Here is a 22,140-nt window from a genome sequence, read left to right on the forward strand (position 1 = left end):
AGATTAATGGACAGCCACATAGGACGACCTTCGATCGAAGTGATTATCCCAAGAAAAAACTTACTCTTGGGCTCGCGATGCGAAGCATGTTAACCTGATTGTAGGCAACAAAACGCACATGGGGAGCATCAAGTGCTCAGATCTACGACAGTGCCCTCGAGCTTGACGATGCTGACGATGTTGAGCGGTTGCGGCTGAAAACGAGGGTACGTAAACGGTAAGCGTACTTCTCTCATTTACATCTACAATCGGGTAGACGTATGCCAGGGCAGAGTCACTACATGTGTGAGTGTCTTACATTTCGCCGGAGGTGCTATTGGCTGGCGCATTATCTGTCATTAAGGCTGATGGGGGATAAGGAAAGCAAGCGGGGAACCCTGTCGTTGAATGAGAGAACTGGCAAGCGACCGTGGCGGCAACCTACATGGCCATCACGGCTGCGCCTGCATGCATTAGCATTGAGGAAAGAACGCTAGTCGCTTTTATCATAGCAGCGATCACGACTTCTCGGCCTGAGCGCAATGCGCCGTCAGGACAAAGCTATAACTATGCAGCCTTCAGGTTCGTGTTGACAGCCTCATGATTGCCTTATCCAAGGTAGCCAAGCCCTCGATTTCGTCACACCAAAACCTCTCTCGCTTCGCCCCGTTCCACCCATTCAGCCACCAACATCGGGCTGGGCAACGACCTCCAGAACCACCACACGCAATGAGCTCACAGCCATCTTATCTGATCATTGGGGCTGGAGTATTTGGTGTTTCCACTGCCTATCATTTGATCAAGAAATACCCCGAAGCTTCCGTACATCTAGTGGACCGAACACCGTACCCCTGCCAACTCGCCGCATCTTGGGACTGGAACAAAGTCGTCCGTGCTGACTATGGGGATCTCTTCTACATGGAGAAAGCATTGGAGGCTATACAGTTATGGCGAGAAGACCCACTCTTTAAACCGTTCTATTACCAGAGCGGCATAATCAAAATCAACAATTCCGATCTGGGCAGAAACACATTGGAAAACTACAAGAAGCTTGGTGTGAAGGTCAATGCAAAGATCGTCAGCCCAGATCGCTTCAAGGAGGAGTACGGTTCTTTTTTCGAGCATACCGACTTCTCGGAGGCCAAGGATGTGTTTGTGAATGAAGACAGCGGATGGGCTGAAGCTGCCAAGGCACTTACCGCTTATACTGATGCAGCAATAAATTCTGGTGTCAAATACACTGCAAAGGAGATCGATGTCTTGACGTTCGGTACTGACGGCGGATGCACTGGAGTTCTAACCAAGGATGGTACCAACATTACAGCAGACCGCGTCGTCCTAGCCACTGGTGCAGGAACAGCAAAACTGCTCGCCGACAGTGCGCCTAGCAGAAAGGAGTTGCAAGTTAACGGCCGCCTCGTTGCTGGAGCCGTGATCACTGGTATCGTCAACCTCGATCCAAAAAACGGCCAACAGTATACCAAAATACCAGTGACTGTACATGGTGTCCCACCCACACGTGGTAAGACACCTGAAACTCTCACATAGCATGATGCTGACGACTTCCAGGAGAGGTAATGCCATTGACAGCACCTTTATCCGAGAGAGAGCCATATACAGTCAAATTTTGCAGAGACGAAGCCTACAAAAACACAATCAAACACGAAGCATCGGGCCAAGAGTTCTCTTCTCCACCGAGTGAGCCTAACCAGGCACAAAGGCGACCAAACGAAGGTCTAAAGAAACGTCTCGATCTCGTTAAAGACGGTATACTGGGCGAGCCAGGGAAGGAAGTCAAGTTTGACGAACATCGTGTCTGTTGGTAAGTTGCACCTCTTTCCAACGTTTCACCCCGTGACGATCTCGGGACCGTCCTTCCCGCGCAACCACGTTCTTCGCAATACGACAGACTAACCCATCTAGGGATGCTGTAACCCCTACCCAAGACTTCATCATCACTCCACAACCACACTGTCAGGGTCTCTATCTAGCAACTGGAGGTTCATTCCATGGTTGGAAATTTATGCCTACAATCGGCCGCTATGTTGTCGCGATGCTGGACGGTACGCTGGACCCTTCTCTCGCAAAGCGGTGGGCGTGGGATCGCGAAAACAATGGAGGAGGTGCACATTCACACTTGCTACCAAACATTGAGATGCGTGATTTGTGAGGAGTTCAGTAAGCCGAGGTCGGGACAGGGACTCACATAGCGACATGGCGAGAATATTAGTTTTGGCGTCTATGACGTCGATATCTGAAGTCTGTTCAGATTCAAGCAAACAATGAACAAGCCATGCCTGACAGCCATAACAGAGTCAGAAATTCAAAACATGGCTGCGCATGCTCGCATTGATGACTCGCTTCGATCACGGGCGTATATGAGCTGAGTGTAGGTGGCGATGACGCGTGCCCCTGTCATCGCGCTAGTCCCCTCAACGCGTCGCTGTCGCGTCACCAAGGCACCAACTTCCCTACCTTATCGATACTCCACTCACAATGACTCCACGGACGCGTTCGAGCAACAGAGATGCCGACTACAAAGTCTACTACTCGAAGAAAGTGCCGCAGCAGGTTCAATTTCCACACAAGCGCAAAATAGTGCGCCGGCCGTCGTCGCCAGTTCGAGATGACGCAAAGCGGCAAATGATCTTTTTGCCAGAGAAGATGAAAGCAAGGAATATTCCTGTAGTCGCAGACTCAGATGAGGACAGTGATGAAGGTTTGGAAGAAGACCTAGAGGATGGAGGAGTTCCAATCGAGCCGCAGGTGAAAGAGGAAGAAGAGCAGCCCTCGGCAAGAAAGACGAAGGGGAGGAGCAAGAAAAGGAGTAGCGATGTATTGCCGCAAGGTAGTGATGGAGACAAAGGGCCGGTTGGACCTACGTCAAAGCGCAGACGAACAGTTGTCTCGCCCAAGAATCATCGTCGCTCGAAACGCGTGGCAATCGATGCTGATGATGCGAACGATGCGACAGCGATCAAAACCAATCGAGAACGTACTTTGCGTCGGCAATCTACAATGACACAGCTGGTAGATGGGAGGAAGCCACTGCCAGACTCTGAGGGACCTGAATTCAAGCCTGTCAAACAGAGCTCGCGCTTGAGCTGGGGACGTGGAAAAAGCGAAAACGACAGGAAGCAGCGCACGTTGACGCAGATGATACCGCGCATGCGAGCACAAGAACTCATGTCGGATGAGGACTTGGATGAGGCATCGAGCGATGATGAGGCTGAACAGCGGGATAGTCAGACCTACGGGGATGCGGTAGCGCAGCGACTTGCACAACAAGGACTTCATCGTATCGAAGGCAATAGCGTCAAAGGACAGGAGGCTGCAGATAATATTGTAGGGGATATACAACAGGATTCGGAAGATCAATATATCAAGAAAGAGCCTACAGCAGACTCGCAAGACACTCCTGACGTGGTGGTACAGTCAGTGGAAGATGAGATGGGTGAAGACTGCGAAGACAGCTACAAACCGACCCAGTTTATCGAGGCTCCTGTCACACGAACAACTCGAGCAACTAGACATGGAAATTCACCGCGAGCCACGGCGACCGGAGACGCTTCGTACGGCCCGCAGAAGCAGCACAAGACTCGCAAGGCCCGTTTCAGCCTTCTATCAACTCCAGAAAAGCGACGTGTTCGCGTGATTCCTTCTTCCCAATCGCCAGCTGATTCACCCCTGTCGACTCAAGTTTCCCCACAGAAACTACATCGATCACCCCTCAAGGCATGCTCGAGCAACCCGATATTAGCACCGGACACGCCCTCGAAACGCAAGCAGGTGACATTCAAAATGCCGTCAAAGACGCCGATACCTCCGCCGACACTGAGGAAGTTTGAAAGCACGATCCAAGACTCTGAAGACGAGGACGAGGGCTTGATTGAGGAAGATTTACCTACGAACAAACATCGCAAGGATGAGGGTGCGCGATCGTTCTCTAGCCGGCCCGAGACTGCGTCTGGCAAGCTTATTGGCGCGGATACTCAAGCAATGCTTAATCAGATCGATCAGGCATGTGCTGATGCAGATGAGGAGGATGTCATGGGCGAATCTAGGTCATCACAGGAATTGGATGATCTGCCCGCGCTAAGAGGTCACAACCAACCTTCTCCTGAGCTCGGTGAGCCAAACAAATCCTCAACTGGAAGAAGCTCGTCGCACTCCATGGAGCCAGTTACTGTCAAGCAAGAACTTGAGTATGACGACGATGTCGATGAAGATGAAGATGCGACAATACTACCCACAACCCAGTCAAACCTACCAAATGACGAAAGCCGAATCGCAAGCGACATTACCACGAGTACTGAAGGAGGACTACCTCAGGAAACAGAGCAGCTCCGATCGACGCCTCCAGTCCTCGAAGGATACCCCCAATACACGTGTCCATCTACACCCATGGTCATCAACGATGATTCATCGTGGGAGGAACCCTATACATCACCCAATCCAACGCCACCGCAATCAAGCAGGCGACAACTACCACCACCTCCCTCAACTTCAATCCAGCCGTCAGCCGATCTCGACGACCCAGCCATCCAAGTCCCTCGTTCTCCCGAACATGAAACGCAAGAGTCGCATTCCAGCAAAGCAGAGCAACAGCTCCAAAACGAATGGTTCTCCTACTCGCAATACGTGCACGCACGCCCGCCTGAATCGTCCAGTGTGCGCGCAGCACCCGATGCATTGAGTTACAACGCGACGCCTCGGCTTCCCCATCAAACTCAGACCACAGCGCCCCCTTCCCGTCAACATCAACCATCGGCATACCACCCCAGCCAAGCAACTACCGTCGACGAAATCACACAACGCACTCATACCACACCCCGTCATAAGCGCACTCAGCAGTTTGGTAGCACGCATACAACGCCCCATCGCATACCGAGCTCTCAACCTGCGCTTTTTTCGTCGCCGAATAAGCCGCCCCCGCTATTTATACCGAGCAGTTTTCCTAGTCCGGAGAAGGCGTGGGGGAGTAGTAGCCCGTTGTTGGATGGGGGTGTCGGGATGACGCAGGCGACAGGTGTTGGGAGTGGATGGGGGAAGAGTAGTCAGTGGGCTAGTTTAGAGGATTTTAGCATTCCAGCGATGCCGCCGGGTGTTGATGAGGAGCAGGAGGAAGAGGAGGATGAATAGATGGACGGTGGTGGTGGTGGTGAAAAAGACTTGGATATCGGATAGAGTGTTTCCCATTCTCGTTTGCTTTGGTGACTATGTACTGAGTATTGGTGTATAAGAGAGGGTGTGAACGGTAAGTAGTACGTTCGCTGGCTGATCTATGAACTGAATGATGAGAGGTTAGTTGAGCCAGAAAGGCGATCAATTGTTCTGTGAACGATCAAGGTGGTTGAAAACATCGGGCAGCCGAACTTGAAAGTCGAGTTGACTTCAAGTCCGGCTGCAAAGCCCGGTGTTGGGAACGTTCGGCGTGTATCCTTGGTGTCACTATGGCATGCGTCGCGCGACGCTGTATAGTGTAGGTTGTCTTTACAAGGGAATGAGAGAGGGTGGGCTAGGGGAATTGCTGGTGTGTGAAGCTTCGAAGGTTCGGCTAAGTTGGCGTGCGGGGCTGATTCAGAGATGATTAAGCGGAGCTACTAGCGGAGTATTGCTTCTATGTTGGGATGACACTGTCGAATTCTCTCACTTTTGTTCTTTTCACTTTCTTTCCCCTGCGCTTACTGTCGTATATATCATTTATCGGAGGGTCTAGAGCAAGGGAAAGAAAGTTGAGATACTTCTAATAAGTGTAGCAAAACGGCCCTTCTTGAATATGCATCAAATCTTTCAATTTCCTGCTGGGTGCCAGCTTTCCAATGTTGATCTCAAAATCCAGCGTAACGTTCTTGCCAAGGTAGTCCTCCGCGACGATAGGTCCACCTACCTCCCGAAGTCGAGTCTCCAAATCCTGCTGCTGCCATCTCCAGTAGATGCGATCTAGATTGGCGTGATGCAGATAAAACAATGGCTCTCCAGGAGAGTTGGCAGGGTCACCAGCCTGTCCTAATACGCCGCCAACACCAAAATGACCACTGCCGTGAATATTTGGAGCAAAGACGGTTTTCGAGCCTTGCATTGTGCGGTCGAAGGTTACAAAATCTGGTGCTTCAAGTTGCGCCTTCTCTAGTTGTGGATCTGCCCAGGTGTTGAGGAGAGGAGGCATGAAGTCGCGTCGCAGGCAGGACGGTGGGCCAGGATAGTTCACCATGAACTTATCGGGGGTAAAAGGGCCAGTCTGAACGCAGCCCCCGCCAGTTCCTCCAGTAAGGTTCAGAAAGTTCTGCTCAGGGGTAGGCTCGACCTTGACACCATTACCGCCAAAACCGGTATCTGGTTCGAAGATTTCAGATTCGTAGATGCGGGTAGAGCTAGGGTTCTGGGGATCTGCGTCCAACGTGTAGTCCCAGTACGGCTGACCGCCCGTGTAGCCACACTCGCGAAGAGCTTTCTCGTATGTGTCGACAAAGTAACGATGCCATAGCAAGAAGTGTCCTACGAAATGAATGCTGTCACTCTGACTGACATGTACAGCGTGATGATCATCGAATCGGTTGATAGTTCCTGGGATTTTCGACTTGGCCTTCTTAGTCGCTAAGCATAGGACGGCATGATGTAGCTGCGTTTCTGCGGGTCTGACAACTGTCTCCTGTGATGACATCTTGATTAGCGAGTAGCGATCGTGTGTCAAAACTGGGATACCTTACCATTCCAGCCGCTTAATAGGGTTTTTGCACACGGCTGAATCGGTCGCAGGAAGCGCAGCTGCAAATGGAAGTGATGCCAAGCAAAGCCACGAAATGATGAGCTGAAGCTGGACCATGGTGCCTGGTGGAGTTGCTATATCAATCGAAACCACTAGCTATAGGCGAGGCGAGCAGAGTGATTATCCACGATCATGTAAAGAACGATGGGCTTCGAGCTTCTTATGCGTCCGTCCATCGATCCAATAATGCTGCTCAACGTGCATCCAGCCTCTTCCAGGCCTTGGAACACGACAAGCTAATGTACGACGCTGCGATGTGGGCATAAGTGCGACAAGCATAGGATTTGTCTTGGATTTAGACGTTCGCACTGTGGTGGGAATACTAGGGTCCGGGGGACTCCACGTCTGTACAGCGATTCAGGTCTATGCGCCAATGTGGCACAGCACATGTTGAGTCCAAGGGGTGCAATTTGGACACCGGGATATAGGAACCGACAATTTGCATGATTCATCAAACACGTGGTAATTCGAACTGCGATACCGAACCTGAGAATGCGTCGCATGCTGCTCTCCCTTACGCAAAGAGAAGTGTCATGCCGAGGTTGCTTGTCGTCCACTATACGGTCCACCTCCAAGCTGGACGTCTCCTGCCTGATTGGATCTTCGAGAACGGGACGAATTTAGTCGCATGTAATCGGCCGGCAAAAGCAAGGGATGCAAGCAACTGCATCCTGCAGGATGTCAGGCGTCACCGGAGCCGGTATCTCCTCAGGCCATATGTGCCGATGCCGCGCATGTGGCAAAAGAAAGTTATGAAACTCGCGACTGACTGGAACGGCTGAATAAAGAACACGTGCTGAATGTCTTAGATATCTTAATTGATACCAAAGAGCGGCTATACATTTGCGGGGCGAAACAAAGGTGATACTCCACCAGATCGCTCGATAAACTGGGGTCGCCCGCTCTCGCAGTGACTCGTTCAACTCGGTCGTCACAGATAAAATCAGCGGATGGATGAGAGCTTCTAGCAATTGATGGCTAGAGCGTTAACTGATGAGATCGTTCGACAACAGACAGGAAATGGGTGTCGATGGGAAATCTGATTATGCGCTACGATGGGGGAGGGGAAGGCAAGGCTTTAGGGCGGTTCGCGTTACCCAATTAGGACTAGACCATGTGGATAGCGTTGGCAGATATCCCTTCCTCTTCGATCAGGTCTGCGAAGACGCCCACAGTCAACACCGCTCGATTCATTCTAGATGACTGAGCGGCATATTCGTCTCAGTAAAACTATCCATATCTCCGCCAATGTGTTATGTCCTTGATCACCATGCATCGTGTTATGGGCGCCAGACACCTTGAAACCTCGGGAAGTTCGCAGAGCAAGCATCTGACAACAAATAACCTTTACGGCGTGGCAGCTCGCAGAGCCCTACGGCTGCCATCGATGCAAGCTGTGGCCTAAGCCGCAGATCATGGCTGTCGCAACGTGATAAGATTGGTTCATCGCTCATCTCGTTAGATCGATCTCCTTTCGCTTCCGTTCTCATGGAACGCGCACGACTCACGGTAGACAAGGCCATTTGCGGCGCAGTTGACAATCCATTGTGTCTTATAACCAAATGCCTGGCGATTTTTCTAGTCGTACTACCCAGATAGACGTGCACAATAGACCTCGCCATGGGAGCTGACGGTACCCATATCACGGGGGATGGTGGTTCACGCCAGCTACCAGTACTCATCACTATCACTGTGCTCCTCTTCTTCTCGTTGATAGCAATTTCACTCAGGTTGTATTGCCGCGCGATACTAGTCCGCCATGTGGGTTTGGACGATTACTTTATGTTGGCCGCTCTGGTAGTCACTGTTGGGCTCAGCATTCAGAGTGGCCTCCAAATTAGTTATGGCACTGGGTAAGTCACAGTTGATCATGTTTTCTGAATCACCAAATTCTGACATAGACAGACGGAAAAGCAAAGATCTCAACCTTGATGAAGCTTTAATACCGACCCTCAAACACTGGTAAGAACAATTATGCTACTACTCGCTGCCCGGGTACACTAATCTTACTTCTGAACAGGTACGTGTACCAGCTATTCTATCCATGGGCCCTCTTCTTCGTCAAAGCCAGCATCCTGGCTCTCTACCACCGCATCTTCACACATCACAATTTTCGACGCTGGGTGTATTGTGCGGCAGGCTTCATCGTCATACAAACTGTCACCGTTACCTTCGTTAATATATTCGAATGTGGTGCCGACCCGTCACGAGCGTGGGACAGCAAGTTTCCAAAGGGCTGCATCAACATGTCAAAGATGTACTTCGCCAACGCATCTGTAAATATCGTCACCGACGTGGTCATCTTAGTGATGCCGCTAAAAGTGTTCAAACAATTGAACATGAACCTACGAAAGCGTCGTACGTGAACCTGTACGAACTTGATTGACGGAAACGAGTAGCTGCTAACCATGAGATAAAGTCGCGCTCATGGGCATCTTCATGGTAGGATGCGTGGCCGCATTAGCCTCCATCCTGCGTCTCTATGCTCTCTATAACTATACCGTGACTGAAGATGCTGGATACGATGGCATCTTTGTGAGTCTCATCTGGATCATGCCATCATCATCGACGATTGACTAACACCATCTCAGATCCTGCTCCTTTCTCAAATCGAAGCAAACGTCGCCATGATGTCTGCCTGCGCCCCAGCCTACCGTCCACTCTTTGTGAAGCTTTTCTCGTCGTCGTCCTCCGCCCCGTCAAACCAAATTACAGAAGGGTATCCCACATTCAATAGCGGCGGCGGCATGTACGCTAGAAAGAAAACCACGCGCGACGAGATAGAATTATTCTCTATCCTGTCAACAGGAAAGAGGACAAGTCGGAGTCACCTCAGTCCTTGCGGAGCTAGAAATTCGAGTGAAGAAAACATCTTGGGCTATGGACGAATTAGAAAGACAACGGAAATTAGTGTTGCAGAGGCGGAGTAAAAAGGCAGTGGATGCGGTCGAGAAATGACACAAAGAATGGGTATGATCCGGTGGATCGGAAGGAGTTTGGTGTTTGACAAGATTCACGACGGTGTGAGCAAAGACAACACTCCTCAACGGATGTTTCATTTATCGTTCATCGAGTTAGCCTGGGTGGCTTTGTTTTGTACCATTTGGAACATGTTAAAATCATCATCGTATCTCAATACACACTACTTCGAAACCGAAAGGCATATGGTCATGACCTATGTGTACAGCGGCGCGGTGGCTAAACTTCGGTGACATGATGTTAACTCGGGGATGTAAAACAAGCATGTTCTGACCATTTACGAATGTTCAGGCGTTGCAGACATGCATTCACAGTACACAAAGGGTGGAGCGGCCGCTCAATCGCCTGCCGTCAAGACACCTTGACATCAGCAAAGAGGTTTAGGCTTTTGGATCTCAACACAACATGACATTGCCGGATGAGGTCTTCGGTGAGCTTGAAAGCGAATGTGTATAGAAAGAAGATCTTGCAGAGTGCAATGAGCTTTTATACACACCTCCACGTGCTCGCCCGCAGAATCTGCTAGCGGTACATGCCTTCTTGGCTGTATCAATTTGAAGAAGCCACCAAATTTCTGTTCAGTGCTCACATGGAGCGCTTCGTTGAACATTGCATATACACAAAGCTGATCTGACTCTCATGAGTTCTTGAATACATGCTTTTGACCCACACCCAAGGCGAAAGAGGTTAACCAGTTTGCCAGCGAAACACACGGACATAGTCTGAACATTGTGGGCTTTCAAACCACATATTACCTCTGGGGGTAAATTTTGGCGGCACAGCGAAGACCGATGATGTAAAAGAAGACAAAGCTGGAAGATCAGCTTTTATACACGTCTCCCACCGTCAGCACCTCCGACAAGCGAGCACACTATGTGCAGCTCGTCGCAAGGATTCGAGAATGTGCTCTCAGTCGAGCGGTTCTCACACAGACCAGCGGCATGGGCGTTTTCTTTGTCTTTTTTCAATATCTGCTCATATGTTGCTTGTTCAATGTATTCGATAGGAGTTTGAGCATGTCAGGGAGAAACCAACATCCACCACCGCCTCATGTTTTTGAATTCAGACAGCTGAACAAATCCCGGCAGAAACATCCATAGATCGTCCCGTTAGGGTTTTGGGGAACAGCAGGCACCATGGCATGTGTGCCACCGTTTTTGGAGAAGGTGAATGGATAGTCGAGTGTGGAAAAAAGAAGTCAACCCTCCCGGCAACAGGCTTTTATATGCAATGCAGAATACGTGGTTGTTCCTCCTGGCAGTTCCGTCAAGCCAAAAGCGCCATGAGGTTCTTCAGTACCGGATTGAGAATGTAATATCAAACCGACAGACTGCATGTTGGATGCGAGGGCATATTTTTCGCTCTTGCAAGGGAGGCGAGCACACGTCTCTCTCATCGAGCAGAGATGAGTATCTTTTGTTGTCGCGCAGGGCTTGGTTTCATCGGCTTGGTCTCTTTTTGATAAGGCTGGGCAAGGAAAAGCAGCGGAGCTCATGAGCTCTGGAATAGTGTTTTTCGTAAGACAGCAGGCGCCATCAACCGTATACTTGTCGGATTTTGGAGGCGAGCAGGAGAGAGAAGCGGAACCATGCACCGCTATGAAGGTATTTTCGGAAAAGACCCAGCACCATCGGCACTTGTCTCAGCGTTTTTGGAGAAAATAGGAAAGGCCGTTGAGTGTAAGAGGATAAACCGCAATGCTCAAGAAGTAGGCTTTTATATGGACTCCACTCCGGCCATTGCCCTTGTCCTTGCTTTTCTTTGACAGCAGATCCAGCAAGCCAGCGGCTCATGAAAGTGTGGGTTGATCCATTTGCAAGAGCCGAAATCGATGGGTGATATCCGTCTTTAAGTCGATGGCGTTGGAAAAAACAGCAACGGCGGAACCCATGTGGGATTGTCCAAGGTTTTTTTTTTTGGAAACGAGCAAACCCCATAGCTCGTCTTTATCTGGATTCGAAGTCATCCAGCAAGAATGGGGAGCTCAGTAGATTCTAGGAAATGGGTTTGGAAGAGGATATTGGGTGAAGCTCGACGACACACGAGAGCAAGCACCATGGATTGAAGCTTGTTGTGTTTTGGAAAAGAAGCAGACACCATCCGGAATCGTGCAACCATTTTTGGAGAATGTAAAGACAGACTGTGGGATATACGAATCTCCCAATAGCCGCCCGAAAGTCATTCCTTTATACCCATCCTCCCAGCGCACGTCCCACATCGCCTTTCCTCAGTATCTCAAAAAGCCACATGCACCAAACCCATGACGATCAAAATATGAGAAAAAGTGTTACTTTCATTGACCATACAACCTAGAAGGAAGCTGAGATTGTCTGAACCACAAAGCACCAACCAAACAACAACCCCTTCCCCCCCTCTCTCAAGAATCGATTTGCCAGACCAGTGTATTCCACATAGCCATCTTTCGTAGTCGTCATAAACGCCAATATGCCTTCCCCCTTGCTTTGCAATATCCATCATCGTCATGATTTACGAGCTAGCCTAGAAGCAATAGCTCAACGAGTGACTGGGCCGTACAGAAGATTGAAAAACACAAAAACATGAAAAAAGAACCCATCCCCCCAAACTCCTTCCTGACCTCTCTTCAGTCCCTTCCCTTCCTAAAACAGGTGTGGTGTTATAAATACGCCTTATAATCGCCATATATCCCGATGATGCAAGGTGAATATCCCGCGAGAAGGAAGAGCGCAAATTTTATCCGAGGAGCTTATCTTTCGGTAAACGCTTAAGCGCTGCCTCAACATCCTTGTGATCCACCACGACGCCGCTCTCAGAACAACGAGCCTTGGCACGCAGCTCCGAGCACAAGTTGTCAATGTCAATGGTGCCATCCTTGAAATCCGGTCGACTAGACAATTTGTCCCTATTACACACACACACACGTTAGCAACCCAAATCTCCTCTCAAACGTTTCCTTCTTCGTGCCATGTACGTACCAGATCTTATGGCAATTCAGCAGAGAATTGACATCCTCGCCTGGGACAACCTCGTCCTCCCCATCTTGTATGCGTTCAATCTCCTCGAGCGGATTTGTCTTCTGCACAGCCGGTGTATCGCCAAAGTGGAAGGGAGAACCGTATCCAGTGTTGAGAAAAGCATCGTTGAAGAAGCCATTCGTAAAGTCGTTGCCGTCCCCAACGATTGCATTCTGCGTATCGCGGTATTCTCCAAAGAGCATCGGATCGAATTGTCCGCCGTTTTGGTTCGCAAAGTAATCGATGCCGTTGAGCGCCGCCGATGCGGGTGTGGGAGATTTATTGTTGTTGTTGTTGGCGTTGGAGAGGGTAGGTGAGAAGACTGCAGGAGAAGGTTTGTCGTCAGATGTGGACATCGCACGGGGCATGGGATTACGAGGGTTGCCGCAGGCCATGTTGAGCTTTTCGCAGAAGAGAACCTCACCTTCGGAGTTTCCGTGACACACATATCCGTCCTTGATTGTGTCCGCCTGCTGATTCGGCGAGGTATGACTTGGCTCTGGGGTCGTTCCACACGACGAGTCCTGATTGGTGGGTGATGTAGAGGAGTTGGATGGAGAATCTGAATGGCTGGATGAGCCGCTGTTGAACTGGAAGACGCGTGATTGTGAACTAGTAGAGCTCTCGGTGTTGCTGCGAGGAGTGTCATTGTTGTTCGATTTGCTGCTGTCGAAACCGAAGAAGCCGTTCAGACTGCCAGAACGCTGCCCATTGCCTGTCATAGCGCCTGGAGAGTTTGTGAGCTGTCCATTAGCCTTGCTGGTTGGACTAAGCGCAGGTCCAGTGCTGTTGTGCCGACTTGACGCATTTGTCGACACTGATGCGTTCTTCTTGGCCAAAGGACCGTTGTCTAGGAGCTGGGCGCCAGGGAGTCCGCCAAAACGCGGGAACTCGAAAGAGAAGTTGTTGTTGCTGCTATTGTTGTTCAGCATCGAGCTAAAGCCTCCAGCGAGTGGTGGAGTGCGTGTCACTCCGGTGCTATTCATCGAGAGTCGTTTGCGGTATTCGCGGAGTTCCATCTGCAACCGTTGCACTTGAGCCCGCAAGAGCCCATTCTCGTGGTTTGTGGCATCGGAAGCTTTTTCGAGCTCTTGTACCTTGGTCTCCAAGTCCTTGAGGTGCTTTTCCTTACGTTCTCGGAAAGCTCGTTGGGCCGCGCGGTTCTGGGCTTTCCTCTTCTATAGCTGTTGTCAGTTTATACCAAGTGAGCATCCTCTATTTCACCTACAGTTGTAGGCTCCGAAGTCAGCGGCTTACGCCCCGGCTTCTTCGCTTGCTTGTCTTCACCTTCTCTTCGCTTGCCGCCGCCCTCGTCATCGTCGTCGCCCTCGTCACCCGGGCTCTTCCGCTTTTCGCTTGAATCGGCGGGCGTGTCTCCGGGCAGCGACCCAATCATGTCGCCCTCTGCGTTGTCGAAGTCGAAGCTATTGTCTCCATCGAGGTAGTCGACAAAGGGGCTCTCGTCGATGTTGTTGTTGAAGTTGTTCGCGGGCGCCTGCTGTTGCGGCGAGGTGAAGTATGCGGGATCGAGGCTATCGAGGGGATACTGAAACTGCGAATTGCTCATAGACTGCTTGTTGCTAGAGCCGTTGTCGAAGCCAGCGGAAAAGAGGTCGTTTGGGTTCTGGTTGTTCGAGGCCAAAGCTGCAAGGAGGAGATCCTGCTGCGTCGCATCGAGGTAGAAGGGCGCACCGTTCTGGAAGTCGTTGGTAGTTCCTGCCATTGCAATTGCACTTGCGGGGTTGCGGGAACTGTGGTGTTGTGTGTAGCCCCGAGCAGAGCTTATGGGTGGTGTCGCTCGTCTGAGCCGCGCAGTGATGCGGAAGTTCGGAGGGGCTGGCGCTATCGGTCAAACACGTGCGATAACCGTTTTCGCCACCCTAGGGCCGCAAAATGTGGAGGACGCGGGCACGCTGGGGTATACAAAGCTGGTATTGGTGACGCAAGACGTTTGACGTAGACGCGAAGAGTCTACAGTGGGCGGTCCGACACAGGCCAGCGGGCGGACGAATGTTTTGCGGGTCTGGGGATGGGGGGCCTGTACCAGGCCAGAGCAGTCCAAGAGTGTAGCGCACTCACTCTGACGACGGCGGAGGGGAATGCGAGCAGGTGGTAGGCAACGTAGACAATTTGAGTGAAAGGTGGTCAGATGGTGAAGGAGGAATGGCGTAACAGATCAATTCGCAGCCTCACAGCCTGGACGCCGGGTCTAATGCGGCACCCTAGCAGCTCGGTTCGGGCGACTTTTCGGAGCGACAATGCTGGGCCTGTCATAAAGCGGCCGACAGGAGATGAACGGGTGAGCGACGTCACTGATAGGTTGGATCAAAAGGTGTGACTGTTCTCGCAGAAGCACGGCGTTAGAGAAGGGCGCAGCTGCACGTCAGGTTCAGCATGAGGTTCCCTGTGAGGTGATTGATAAGCACAAAGCTTGGTGGGGTAGGAGAAGAACGCCATCGAAGACAGTCAGAACAGACCAGCACTTGCAGATCACCGCTTCCTGTTCCTGGCAAGGCAGCCAATATGGCTTCTCAAAACTACCTCAAATACTGTCTTCGCATCTGGGCACATTAATGTGCTAACCCATATCATAGGCACACGTTGTGGCTTGTACTGTTTCGTTTCGATTTGGACAACTGCCGTAGCCTCCGTGGCTACTCTTCCAGTGGCGGCCACACTTTGGAGACGTGCTCCATCATATTATGATTGTGGTCAAGTCATGTTCAACGCACAGAAACATCAAGGGAGATGTCGATCCATGTTTGCTCATTTGGAAACGTTGCCCTCTACGGAAGTCCACTGCGAGAGGCGTACAGATGCTTCCAAGGTTCTGATTCAGCATTACGCATGATGCGTCATTGTCAACTGCCTCAGAAGTCTGGCACAGGGAATATCCAAGTCTCTTCGCACTTCGAAACTCTTTTCCTAATAGACACGGCTTCTTTGTAGGGATGCTCCGTCCACTAGCGTTGATAAAGTCGCACGAAATGGTGCCAAGACATCTGTTTCTCAAGGATGCCAAGAACCATGTTAAGGTAGAGAGACCACCATACACGCGACGGACATCCGCATGATTCGTGCGTGTCAAGATGACACGCTTGGAAATGTAGCCAGGTGGCGAAGTGGGAGGTGACGGTTCATTACTGCATTGAAACGCGCTCAATCACTAGTAGGGCTGAAGCGCGGAGAAAAAAGGGTCTAGGCTATGTGGGTCGATGCCAAGTCCAGCGTCACTGCCAGTCGCGACTTCCTCAATCGCAGGCGCGAGTTACAACGACTTAACCCTACAACAACAACACACCCACCAGACTCCACGACAATATGGCGGACCAAATCAAGCAGACAAAGAATGCCATCAATGCCAAGAGGCAGGCAATCGCCGAAGAGGAGGGACTCCGCGCAGGATGGGCTGAGAGTGTGAGTTGCGCGCCACCAGGCTGTCGCATTGACTTGGCTAATATTGCATAGCTCGCAGAGATGGACAAGCTGATTGCCAGCACTGGCAGTTCCGACGAAATGACAGTCATGCGCACAGACATGCTGAACGAAATCGCCAAACACGATGCTAAACTTGAGCGATTGCGTCCTGAGCTCGTCGCTCTCGAAGCTCAGCTCCCCCAGTCGCCCGCCGAGCCCGCAGGTCCCAAATTTGACCCTGAAAAGCACCCCGTTCTGCGCAAGGCCATGGAGAAGCAGGAGCCCGAGAAGGCAGTCTCATTTAGCATTGGCGACATCTGCGAGGCCCAGTGGACTGACAGGTCTTGGTACAAGGCCAAGATCCAGAGTATCCTCGGCTCCGTCTCAGCACCCAAGTATCTTGTTCGCTTCCTCGAATACGATGATACACTGACCGTCGATCGCACCGCCGTACGTCCTCTTGCGAACAAGCGCAAGCGAGATGCCGAGCCTGCTTCTGTTGCAACTCCGCCCGCGCCTGTTATCTCGAGCGCCCACGTCATCTCAGGACCTGCTAGCATGAACCCGAATGCGCACACTGGCAAGAACGCTACTCTAGAGGTAAACGAGGACAAGAAGCCTAGTCGCATAGCTAACAAGGGCATCTTGAAGAAGCGGCAGTCGAATTGGGCCGATTTCCAGAGCAAGGGTGCTAAGAAGGGCGTTGTCAAGAAGGAGTCCATGTTTCGCACTAGTACCGACGCTGGCAGCCGAGGTGAGCAACCGTTTTCATCCTTGTTTGTACCCTCCCACTAACATGCCACAGTCGGCTTCACAGGCTCTGGCAAGGGCATGACCGAGACCCACAAGCGTCAGCGTTACGACCACAAGGGTGATGCCGAGAAAGACGAAGAGTATTCTGCCGACCGCAAGCGCTTTTGAGCATACTGAAAGACGGCCAACGGACACTTTGTGGTATGTGATTGTGAAATTAAATCATCATGATACTTGAACCTCTTGCTTACGTTGCCCTTGGGCCAACCCTAGACCTAGGCATACGCGGTCATACAGCTATGTGGAGTGATCCATGGCTGACCAAGAATCAAAGCTACTTTTCAGAAGAACACGGAGCTGATCTGATACAGGTTTTCTCTCATACCACGGCTTGTCACGACAACCTACACGTGTCTCAACGAAGTTTACGGCATTTGCATATTTTCGGTATGACTCTTGGGTGCACATCTCCGTCTATTGAGCCATCTCACTAAGCACGACCGCTCTACAGGCGCTCTATACCCATTTCATCTGACATTGCTCGCCAAGCATCTTTCATGGCTATGGCCGGACATGGTGTCAGGTAAGACATGCTGTTCTTCACATTCCCTTGCATGTGGGCGGATGTTAGCCACCTGTTTTATGCACCATGGTGGCGTGGTGTGTTAGGTAGTCCATTACACATTTCGTGCTGGAAAATCTTCTGTAGGAATGAAACACGTGAAAAAGCAATGTGTGACTGCATAATTTTGTGACCGTAAAGTGTGCTGCGAGACTACAAACCTGTCGGCATGCTGCCGTGTCTTCCAGCGTGGTGGGTGCGGCTCTGTTCCCGAATGCCCCGCGGTCCCACCAAGACACACGTTCGCGTCTCTTAGCTCCGACCTCACCCCACGCCGCAAGACCTCAGCTACCGCGACGCGCCGGCCAACAGACAAGCACAAGGCATGTCGGAGTTGCTCGGTCGAGCTACTGAACTGCATTACGCGACTGAAGTATGGAGGCGGACTGGGATGAGGTATGCCTCCGTTTGTGCTCAAAATTATGCATACCGCGACTAACGATTGCACAGCTAGCCATTGCTCAGCTGCCGCCCCCAGGACCACATCTTCCTAATGTGCCCATATCTACATTCGCATTTGACACGACGCAAGAACTGCTATGGACGGGAAATAACCAAGTGAGTACGTTCACACATTATCCGTGCCGAGTGCAGCGGGACTTACAAGTCTACAGGGGCGCGTCACGTCCTTCTTCGGCCCTCATCTCGAACGATATACCTCATACCGCGGACACGCAACATCTGATGGCCCAGTCAAACAATTCCTCTTCACCGACAAGGGCGTGCTCTCAATCTCTAGGAACAGCGTCCACTATTCCCATCGCCGCGGGCTCACACAATGGCATCTGACGTACGTTGGCTACAGAAGGGGAATCAATGGCGCACACGGGCAGCGGCTGACTATCAGCATATAGGAGCGCCGAGTTCAAGGACATGAAATGTATGAACTTTACTTCCAAAGGTACGCGCGAGATCCTCGTCGCAGGATGTCAAGAGCAAATGTTCAAAGTGGATGTGGAAAAGGGCTTGATTACACATACGGTATGTCGTGTTCCTTGGAGAAGCTGACATCCGCTGACCAGTAGAAGCTCCCTGCCGAAGCACAGTATACCATTATGAAGCGCGCTGGACAGTACCTTTGTGCCGCTACTAAGAACGGCGGCATTCACATCTTGGACTCGAACTCGCTCTCCGTCATCAAAGTCTTTGAAGGACACACTGGTAGCATCAGCGATATGGACGCTAAGGGCGACTTCCTCGCAACATGTGGCTGGTCTCCTCGACAACAGTATGCGTACATGCTCGACCCGTTCACCAATGTCTTTTCCTTGAAGACGCTCAAACAGCTGCCTCCGATTCCGTTTCACACGGGTGCAGCCTTTGTACGCATGCACCCCCGCATGTCCACCACGGCTTTTATAGCATCTCAAAACGGCCAGATGCAGGTCATTGATCTCATGAATCCGGACTCGGCCAACCTCCGGCAGCTGAACTTTTATGAGTCTTACCTTACTGGCTTCGAGATGGCACCATCTGGCGAGGCTATTGCGCTGGCAGACTCCAACTCTCAGATCCACCTGTGGGGTTCTCCTACCAAGGTGCATTTTCCAGAATACAGTAACCCTACAGAGACCGCCGACCACAATACTCAACCGCCGCCGCAAATGGACTGGAGCCCAGACACGTAGGTTTTGTCTGGCATGACGTTATGCAGATCGCTGATATTTCCTAGGCCTTTGAGCACTGTTGGAATGCCATATTACAAGGAACAGCTGCTCTCGAGCTGGCCTAGTCATCTGGTCTTTGAAGTCGGCGCCCCTCCACCCAAGATTGATAGCGCGATACTCAACAACATGACTCGCACCGAGATCGGCTTCTTTGCCAAGAATCCCAGAACAAAACGCAGGAATCAGGCTGAAGCAACACGGCAGGTGGATAGAGTAAGCGAGTCGTTGTCGGCGCCCAAGTTCTTAAGCGAGAAGACTCGAGCCTCGCAATCTTTCACCGAACCAGATGCCATGGCGTCGGAGACCATGGAGACTCTGACTGATCTGCACCTCGACGACGTCACGCGCAAAGATGTTCCTGCCATGTATGGCAACGTAGAAATCAAGTACAGCAAGTTTGGTGTTGACGATTTCGACTTTGCGTATGTGTTCAGGTACACACTGATTACACTTGCACTGACTTGGTACCAGATACTATAATCAGACACCGTACTCCGGACTGGAGACGCACATCACTAACTCCTACGCCAACCCTCTTTTGCAGCTCTTCCGCTTCACACCGTTGCTGCGTAATCTTGCACTACAGCACACTGCTTCACCGTGTCTCTTCGAGTCATGCCTCCTTTGCGAGCTAGGCTTCCTCATCGACATGCTTGAAAAGGCGGCTGGTCTCAATTGCCAGGCATCTAATTTCCTGAAGACTTTCAGTGGCCTCTCAAATGCAGTCTCACTGAATCTTCTCGAAGAGTTCGCGCCTAATGTTGCGCTCACCAGTATGATCCAGAATCTCAATCGATTCTTACTCGAGAAGGTTTCGGAAGAGTTTCGGCAGATGCTACCAGGTCATACCGGTCCATCAGCCATGGACCAAGTTCTGGAAACCCAGGCGAAAGCAAGCATGAGATGTGCACAATGCAACAACGAGACCATTCGTGGAGGCAAGAACTTTGTGAACGAGCTCGTGTACCCGGCGAAGCACGTTATGAAGAACACACGGATACCACGTCCCACCTTCTCACAAATCCTGAAGGCAAGTGTCGAGCGGCAAGACCAGACTAGAGGCTGGTGCACAAAGTGCAACCGGTACCAACAGATGGTGCAGCGGAAGACGATTCAGTCAGTTCCTGGAGTACTAATGCTCAACGCTGCTATACAAAGTCACGAAGCGAAACTATTGTGGTCTATACCCAATTGGCTTCCACAAGAGATCGGAATCATAGTTGATCAAGGTCAGTTCTACTGCTTTGAGGGCCAAGATCTGAAGCTACACTTGCAACGTGGAGTACACCAGATCATGGTGTACGAGCTTGTCGGGATAGTTGCCGACATCAATAGCGGCGAGCATCAGAAGCCCCATCTCATTGCGACCATCAACACCGCACCCTCTTCTCGAGAAGAAGATCTGGAAGACAGATGGCACCTTTTCAATGACTTCCTAGTCCGGCCCATCCCCAAAGAAGAAGCCCTTCGTTTCGAACCAAGTTGGAAACTGCCCTCTGTGTTGACCTTCCAGTTGAAATCCGCGCGCAACAAGATTGACGACTCCTGGAAAGAGAACCTAGACACTTCCATCCTATACAGATGGTGGTCGTCCAACCCACCACCCCCGGACACGAAATTCAAGCTTTTACATTCCGAAGCCGAGAAACCGCGGCCGGGTTACCCTGTTGCGATCGATGCCGAATTCATCCGCCTTCAGGCTGAGGAAATTGAGATGAAAGCTGACGGTACTCGACAAACTATTCGTCCGGACCGAAAAGGTCTTGCCCGTGTATCTGTCTGCCGTGGCGAGGGCGAACAAGCAGGCCTGCCCTTCATCGACGACTACATCGCCGTCACCGAAACAGTGGTCGACTATCTGACTGAATGGTCTGGCATCTCGCCTGGAGATCTCAGCAGAGAGACTTCCCCGCACGCCCCGGTGTCACTCAAACACGCGTACAAGAAGTTGTGGCTGTTGTTGAATCTCGGCTGTGTCTTTGTAGGACACTCCCTTGCCAACGATTTTCGAACCATTAATATCCATGTGCCAAAGGTGCAGGTCGTTGATACGAGTCAGCTGTGGTTCAAACCGGATTTCAAGAGGAAGTTGAATTTGAAGTTTTTGGCGTGGTGTGTACTGAAGGTATGTTTTTATATGGCTTTTTATCAAACCGCAATTTGTTTGTGTTAAAACGTACGAGGCTGACTTGTTTTTCTTCTTTTTTTTCGCAGGAGAGTATTCAGCAGGAGACGCATGATTCGATCGAGGACGCGGTAACGGCGTTGAAGCTTTGGAGAAAGTGGCAGGAGTATGAGGATGCGGGGGTTGTGGAGACGATGTTGAATGATGTTTATAGTAGAGGTAGTATGGTGGGATTCAAGGCGCCAGGAAGTGGGGGGCGTATTGGAGGAGGGGGGAGCAGGGTGGTCAGCGGGAATTTTGGTGGTGGTGGTGTGCAGGGTGTGCAGGGCGGTGGAGAAGTGAATGATCCGTTGACGACACCGAAGAAAGGGGGGAGTCAGTTTGGTAGTATGGGATTCAGGAGTCCGCTCAGGCGGTGATGGTGCGCCGGGTGGACGGATAGGCTTGACAATGTGACTGGGAGGTAGAAAGTAGTGATTATCAAGCTGTCCGAAGCCTTTAGTGCGCCGAGAATAGGAGTTGAAGTGGATCAGTTGTATTGTGTTATGGAGGATACATCTAAAGAACGATGATAACAGACTCTATTTTCAGAGATCGACTTGCTTGCGACTTTGGTCGTGGCTAGGTATGACGTAGATGATGTCATTCTGACCAAAAAGACTGTGACCCGGAGTTGATGAAATCGACCAAGACGACGATAAGGCGCATAGTCAACTACAGTTTTCCTGATGTGACGTGCTTACTCGACGAGTCGACGTTGTGTTTGCTAGTGCGGTTGTGGCAACATGTCAAGTCTAACCTATTTAGGCTGGAAGGCGTATCTGCATCATGATACA

At 51.1% G+C, this 22,140-nt stretch overlaps 6 protein-coding genes across 6 annotated transcripts; 4 read left to right on the top strand and 2 right to left on the bottom strand.

Moving 5' to 3' along the window:
- Positions 1–708: 708 nt before the first annotated feature.
- Positions 709–5,121, top strand: GT037_008151 (uncharacterized protein; the record flags this gene model as incomplete). The annotated part of the gene is made up of 4 exons (XM_038933198.1): positions 709–1,501; positions 1,549–1,801; positions 1,903–2,145; positions 2,439–5,121. The coding sequence occupies 4 exons, from the start codon at positions 709–711 to the stop codon at positions 5,119–5,121; spliced, it is 3,972 nt and encodes a 1,323-aa protein (XP_038783863.1).
- Positions 5,122–5,725: 604 nt separating this feature from the next.
- GT037_008152 (di-copper centre-containing protein) lies at positions 5,726–6,643 on the bottom strand (the record flags this gene model as incomplete). The annotated part of the gene is made up of 1 exon (XM_038933199.1): positions 5,726–6,643. The coding sequence occupies one exon, from the start codon at positions 6,641–6,643 to the stop codon at positions 5,726–5,728; it is 918 nt and encodes a 305-aa protein (XP_038783864.1).
- Positions 6,644–8,368: 1,725 nt separating this feature from the next.
- GT037_008153 (uncharacterized protein) lies at positions 8,369–9,678 on the top strand (the record flags this gene model as incomplete). The annotated part of the gene is made up of 5 exons (XM_038933200.1): positions 8,369–8,601; positions 8,654–8,710; positions 8,769–9,106; positions 9,168–9,283; positions 9,340–9,678. 5 exons carry the CDS (start codon positions 8,369–8,371, stop codon positions 9,676–9,678), a joined length of 1,083 nt encoding a protein of 360 aa, XP_038783865.1.
- A 2,761-nt stretch (positions 9,679–12,439) lies between these two features.
- GT037_008154 (ap-1-like protein) lies at positions 12,440–14,443 on the bottom strand (the record flags this gene model as incomplete). Its single annotated transcript, XM_038933201.1, has 3 exons — positions 12,440–12,608; positions 12,682–13,898; positions 13,949–14,443. 3 exons carry the CDS (start codon positions 14,441–14,443, stop codon positions 12,440–12,442), a joined length of 1,881 nt encoding a protein of 626 aa, XP_038783866.1.
- Positions 14,444–16,041: 1,598 nt separating this feature from the next.
- GT037_008155 (splicing factor spf30) lies at positions 16,042–17,058 on the top strand (the record flags this gene model as incomplete). Its single annotated transcript, XM_038933202.1, has 3 exons — positions 16,042–16,137; positions 16,189–16,891; positions 16,943–17,058. The coding sequence occupies 3 exons, from the start codon at positions 16,042–16,044 to the stop codon at positions 17,056–17,058; spliced, it is 915 nt and encodes a 304-aa protein (XP_038783867.1).
- An 829-nt stretch (positions 17,059–17,887) lies between these two features.
- On the top strand, positions 17,888–21,723 carry GT037_008156 (cysteine proteinase; the record flags this gene model as incomplete). The annotated part of the gene is made up of 8 exons (XM_038933203.1): positions 17,888–17,908; positions 17,963–18,070; positions 18,127–18,302; positions 18,367–18,493; positions 18,538–19,136; positions 19,185–19,601; positions 19,651–21,304; positions 21,394–21,723. The coding sequence occupies 8 exons, from the start codon at positions 17,888–17,890 to the stop codon at positions 21,721–21,723; spliced, it is 3,432 nt and encodes a 1,143-aa protein (XP_038783868.1).
- Between the last annotated feature and the right edge of the window lie 417 nt (positions 21,724–22,140).

The sequence above is a fragment of the Alternaria burnsii genome (assembly GCF_013036055.1).
Source record: "Alternaria burnsii strain CBS107.38 chromosome Unknown 753, whole genome shotgun sequence".
In the NCBI taxonomy this organism is placed as follows: Eukaryota; Fungi; Ascomycota; class Dothideomycetes; order Pleosporales; family Pleosporaceae; genus Alternaria; species Alternaria burnsii.